This window comes from Zerene cesonia, chromosome 9 (genome assembly GCF_012273895.1).
Source record: "Zerene cesonia ecotype Mississippi chromosome 9, Zerene_cesonia_1.1, whole genome shotgun sequence".
Taxonomy (NCBI): Eukaryota; Metazoa; Arthropoda; class Insecta; order Lepidoptera; family Pieridae; genus Zerene; species Zerene cesonia.
In genome coordinates, this window is record NC_052110.1 from 5,149,834 (window position 1) to 5,156,213 (window position 6,380).

At 35.1% G+C, this 6,380-nt stretch overlaps 1 protein-coding gene across 1 annotated transcript in view; it reads right to left on the reverse strand.

Moving 5' to 3' along the window:
* LOC119828923 (FK506-binding protein 5-like) overlaps positions 1 to 4,682 on the reverse strand; it is a 9,555-nt gene extending 4,873 nt beyond the window's left edge. The window contains exons 1-3 of the mRNA XM_038351239.1: positions 4,274 to 4,682; positions 3,466 to 4,162; positions 2,552 to 3,188 (exon numbers count right to left, since the gene is read on the reverse strand). Of these exons, the coding sequence (XP_038207167.1) occupies positions 2,552 to 3,188; positions 3,466 to 4,158 (1,330 nt within the window). The 5' untranslated portion in view covers positions 4,159 to 4,162; positions 4,274 to 4,682. The remainder of the gene's footprint in view (positions 1 to 2,551; positions 3,189 to 3,465; positions 4,163 to 4,273) is intronic.
* Positions 4,683 to 6,380: the final 1,698 nt, after the last annotated feature.

Here is a 6,380-nt window from a genome sequence, read left to right on the forward strand (position 1 = left end):
GCTCTGGAGTGATATGCAGGCACGTTGGGATTGTGATATGTTTTTCCTTGAACAATTGGATCCAAAATGTGACTAGCCGGTGGTGGATGCTCCCTCGTTAATGGAGATTGATAGTTATTGGGATTATATCTATCTACAGATACACCTCTCGTTCTGTCAGGCACTCTATCAATGTTACCCTTAATGTAAGAACTTTGAGGTCGCCCACGTCCTAATGTATTTGTTTTTGGCCACTCCTGAGACCCAATATACTCCGGTTCGTAACTTCTTTCGCGCCATGACCTGGGTTTTAATGTTTGTGTCCATGTTGGAGTCGGTGTAAAATCTTTGGGCGCTGCGTATTTCGGATCTTCTTCCCATGGTGGTCGTACAGTAGTCTGTTCCGTTTGTACTGTCGTTTTAGACGACTGTTCTTTAAATTCTCTCAGTTCTTTACGCCACTGAGGTTCAACTTCTTCCACAGGCTCATTATTGTCATAGTAGTATTGGGGTGATGGGTCAGGTTGAGGTTGAAACTTAGTTTCGTGAGGTATATATGTAGTTTCTGGTACAGATATGTAACGTCTTTCATACTCGCTGTAGTACGTCTTACGTCCTGGTTGTTTAGGAGCATCTGCAGTGTTAACAGGCTTTACGAAGGATTGGTTAGGTGCAGGTGGAACATAGGACGTTGGTGTGTGTTTCGAAAATTTGGAGATTGGTTTTGATGGCGATGGTGTCCATCCTTTATTAACAGTAGTTGTCGCTTTTGGTGGGGAGGTTTGATAATAATTTTGAGATGAATTATTGGCTACATAATTTGAATCTTGTTCCCAAGGAGGAGGTACGTAAGACGATGAAAGCTGAGTTGACTTCTGTATTGTTTCTGTGGATTCTTTATTTTGATAAGAATATTGATTTGACTCCGAATTCGATACAGACTGAGAGTCAAAGCTCTTTCCTGTCCACATGGGTTTAGGAGTGTATGATGGTTGTGAAGTTTGATAATTGTTTGAACTGAATTTATATGTTGATTGTGAAGAGTTTTCTAAATAAGATGGTTGATACTGTGGTTCTTGTTGATACAATTTTTGAACAGGAGCTTGTGTCTGATAAGTTGTTTGAGAATTAGATTGTGTTTCTGATTGATAAATTGGCTGAGATGTTTGCTGATATATTGGTTGCGAAGAAGTTTGAAATTGAGGTTGAGGTTGATACACAGGTTGTGAAATACGTTGTGGAGCTGATTGATAAACTGGCTGGGGAGAAGGCTGTACTCGCGGTTGAGGCTGATAAATTTGTTGTACTGGAGGCTGTGTCTGCGGCTTTGGTTGATAATTTTGCTGAGATTGTGTTTGTGATTTGTATTGCGATTGAGTTTGCCATTGATTAGCATATGAATCAGATAACGGTGCAGAAGCAGGATAAGACATGTCGTTTTCATTTCTTTGGTACCATTGTTGGTTTTTGCTTATAGTGCTTGGTTTGACGTTGCTTACTGTTAAAACTTCTGATTGCGGCTCTTGGGACCATTGTCTTTCTTCAAACGACTGATTACTTTGATATGTATTTTGATATATGTCAGAAGGCATTTGTCGGTCGACACTTATTCTATCCAGTAACAAACTGTGCCGTCTTTCAGTTTGAGGATCAGATGTAAATACTGGTTGATACGGTTTATACACAGGTTGTGGAGATATCAAATTCCTATCTAAGCTTGGTGGTACAAATGTTCTAATTGTTGGAACATTATCAGGAATTTCTTCATAAGCGTGGTCTAATGTTTTAGTCGTCCGATTGACAGTAACAATATTTTCTACAATATTGTATTCTGTTTGAGTGCTATGTGTCCCTACAGGTTTGTCGGTTGTTTTTGTAATAATTTCTGTATGCGTTTTAGTAATTACTTCTTTAGCTGGTCCAATGGGCTTTATTTCAACTTCTTCAACCTTTTCTAATGGTATTGATGGTTCTCTTAAGGGAATATTCATTGAAGATGATAAGGATTGAGTTTCTTCTTTTTTGTCTTGCTCTTGCGTCTCTTTGACTTCATTGTCTGCTTCGGATATTACCTTTATCGGTATGTTCCTAACATCTAATTCTGACTCCTTCTTTTCTTCTTTCTCTAGTGGCAAGTCCTCTTTTTTATCGTCTACAACAATTTCCGTTTCAGATGGTTCATCTTCTTTTGTTACTTCTTTGGTTATTTCTTTCGTCTCTGTTTCTTTCAGTGCCTCAGTGCCTTCAGGTACCTCAGTATCTTCAGCTTCTTCGTATTCTTCTTCAACTTCTTCCTCCTCAACATCCTCTGTTTGTTTTTCTTGAGATGTTTTTTCAGTTTTTTCTACCTCTTCATAGTTTTCACTGATCTCTTCTTCTTCTTCTACCTCCTCTTCTTCAATTTCTTCTTCTTTTTCACTTTCTATTTCTTCTGTTACATTTTTTACCGTTTCATTTTCGCTTTCTGCACTTTTAGCGTTTTCTTGAGTCTCAATTTTTTCCACCACTTTCTCATCTTCGTTATTTTCTTCTTTCTTATCTCCAACTTGAACTGTTTCACTAGACTCTTTAGATTGCTTCAAAACAATCACTTGTTCAACACTTACATCTTCATTGTCTTGTCCATCATTACCACATTCTTCTTCTATTTCTTCTTCGGACTCTGGAGTTTCAGATTGTGATATTATAACTTTTTTTGTTGTACTAGATTCGTGTTGTTCTTCTTGCGTAATTAATTGTCCATTTTGCTTAACAATCTTTTCTTCGCTTTCATTGCTTTTAATATCATCAAGAGTATCTTGCCCATTTACTTCTTTGGCAATTTTATTTTCACTTTGTTTTTGTTCAGCTATATCTTTTTCAGTATCTTCTGTGTATTCATGAACTTTTTGTTCATTAGATTCTTCTGCTATTTCTTCTTCTTCTACTTCATACTCCCCTTCTTCGTCATAGTCTTTTGGAAATGTTGTAGTTTCAGTTTCAGTAGTGATTTGAGTTTTTCCATCAATAGTAGTCTTTGTTGTCGTTGTTTTCACTTCTTGAATTGATCCATCGGGTAATGTCTTTTTTACAACTTCAACTTTAGTTTCAGTTTTTGCTTCTGATTTTTTTGTAGGCAATTTTACAGTGACAGCTGCTTCTATGTCACCATTTTGTTTTTGTGAACTATCCTCAGTTTTAGAAACTTTCTTCACAACTGAGACTTCTTCCTGAAAATAATAAAAGATAATGTTTATAAATCATTTTAAAAAATAAACACAAACTTCGTGCAATATTCAAAACTCTACAAGTATTAATAAATGTTTTCAAAATGCAGATAGAAAAATAGTTTATTAGAATAAAGTTAAGTCATGAAGATTGAACTCACGATTAAGATTAGTATATTTTCTATAGTTCTTTTATATTGTAGAGTAAATACGTATAGCATACAATATACACAGACATACAGATATAAACATAGTAAGCATATAGTAATTTTAAATCAACCTTTTTGTTTTCAGTTTGCTCATTTTCTTCCATATAAATGGGCAATGTTGATGAAATGTTACTATTATAGTCTGTTTGTATATTAGTTGAAACCATTGGCGGCATATTGAAATACACTGGCCTTATGTTTTCATAGATTTTTGGTTTATCAAATTCGAAGCTAGGTTGTGATGCATCCATTTGTATTTTATCCGATTCATCATTGCTTAATAGATTAGGCATTGTTTGTGCAACGCTTCCATAATTGGCAGGGGTATTATAATTACAATTTACATTATATTCATCGTGTTTTGTTGGAAATCTTTGATTATTTCCTATAACTTTGTTCAACACACTATGATTTGTTGATTCTTTATATGGTTGTTTATCCGTTTTCATAAATGGTTTTTCGTTTGGATCCGGATTACTTCTAGATCTGAGCAATGATTTTGGATTTGCTGGTAAATTAAAAGTTGGGAAAACTTGAACCGGTAAACAGTTGAAATTGGGTATAGCCATTGGCGCGGCGCTTGGCGGTGGGGATTGTACAGTATGTACTGGCGTTTCTGGTACACCTTGATTCATGGCATTTCTCATGAGTCGTTTTGCCATACGTTCAGACTTAATCTCCGATAGATCCAACCCTCCTGGTGTATATGTAAAGGGCTTACGGTCTCTATTCATGGCGCCTGCTAGCGCTGATGGAGGATTCATTTTGCTGAAATATTTTATTCAAATAGTATAAAATTCTTTATATTTATGAATCGATTTACATGCCTCAAACAGAATGTCTTGGCAAACTGTCAAGTTTAAAAAAATTAATACTCACAAGAAATGACGTCCGAGTTAAATTATTTACATTTACTTCCTGTGCGGAACTATTTATTTCGAGGTCAAAAATAGCGCACACTAAAAGGATTTCACATCACTCTCTAGATAGATAGCACTTATTTTTGTATTGGAACATTCAGATTAACTAGCAGCGGTTAATTATAGCGCAGGGATAGTAAATGAGCCGGCAAATTCGAATCCCGTTGGATCTAAGCGCGCGGTCGGCGCGTGCGCCGGCTGCCGCCTACTGAAGTCCGCTTCGCTACCGCCATTTATTTTCGTCGCGACCCCAATATTATCGGGTGCCTTGTCTACAATTTGTCTTGAGGGAATCGTCACAACAATAACGCCAATGCTTCCGTCAATCCAACGCTTTGATACGATTCCATCACGCCCATCAAGATACAGATCAAAGTGACACTCCACTGCGCTTTTATATTCAGAGAACTCTTTCCACATTTCATTTTTCTTACGTAAACTCTTGGCGTCTGCACAAACTTTTGAAAAAAGCAACGATGTTTTATATTTTTAAATGCTCTGAATAGAAGTTTGAATGTTTTAAGTGCATTTGCGTTTAAGCACGAAACTTCTATCTTAAGACAACGATGTTAATTTAGTGTTATTCCACATTCTTTGTTTAAAAGCTGCTTAAGAATGAGATTTACAGCTGACGGCGACTGTTTGTCCGAGCAATATTATGCGTTAGTGTTGGCTTCACACCAAAGAACAAAAATTTTAAGCCCGAATCAATGTTCGAGAGTTATTTTTAACCCTGTTAATTTAATTTATCAAAGATTATGAGCACGATCAGGAGATTTGGTGTCATTCTACGCAATTAGAATTTGTCATGTGATCCGTGTGGATATTTTCACATATTTCGAGGGTCTTAAGCTTTATTTACTATACCCTAATACTCTGTTATACTATTATTCAGAAAACACGTGACACTGACATTGAAAGAGCCATCTTTCAGTAAACGAACTTTCACAAGCTTACAAATACACTTGGCACATACTTTGAAACAACTGCTCAACTCCGTTTAAACCATTTAATATATATGCGAGTTGTTTTGAATATATTAAAAATTTTGTACAATTTCACGGTGTTTCTGGAGCATGTAATATTCTTATTTAAAAACTAAAATATTTCTGCTGCGATAGTTATTTAAAGTTTTAGCATGTTGAAACTTGAAGGGTGATAATTATGCTCTCATAGTATGGGATTCAAACCGATTTTGAGTTTGAGTTTGAGTATTACGTGCTATATCTTGAATTGTCATACCATCCGATACGGTTCAAATCCCATTATCCATTATTTATTTCCTCCTTTATTATATAACTTCAATATATTGAATATACTGCATTTAAATTTTAGATCTGTATCATTTAAAAGTTGTATGAAGACAAATTTCTCTCGGGTTTTAGTTATGCTTATTTTCTTGATGTGTGCGTGTGTGTGTCATTCGGTTTTTTTCTCATTTGTTTTTTAGACCAGTTTCCACAGAAAACCGCTATTTTCATAACCTCATTATTTTTCTTTTATTGTTGTTGTTATTTTAATTTTATATTTATTTTTTACTTTTATCTAAATATTTCACATGAACCTACAGATGAGTTTTACAAATGTACTCATTGTGTTTGTTTTTGGTGTTTTAAAACTATATCAATAACCCTTTAATTAATAACCTCCTGTATTCCTAACCTTTCAAAAATAATAAGACGTAGTGCATTAGATTTTTTAAGAAATCACTATAAAACTATAACGCAACATTCCACTACATATAATCCTTACACTAATATAAAGCATTAACGTGGTTCAAATTAAGATACAGCCAAGAACTTAAGGAAATTAGTTTCACAACCAGAAACTGACAGTTCAACCGGAAATCAGTTGGCATGTTGAGAAGTGACGGATGTTGCAACATACCTATTGACAGATGTATCCACTATCGTTATGCATTTCTAACTGCGAAACCGTTATTTATCACTGTAACTGTGTGATGAAATGAAATCACTGTAGTAACTGTTACTCGAAATGTCTTAAATGGAAGTAAGTAAAAGGAGATAATGAATTTGCAATTTTGTAACAAAAAATTATAACTCAAA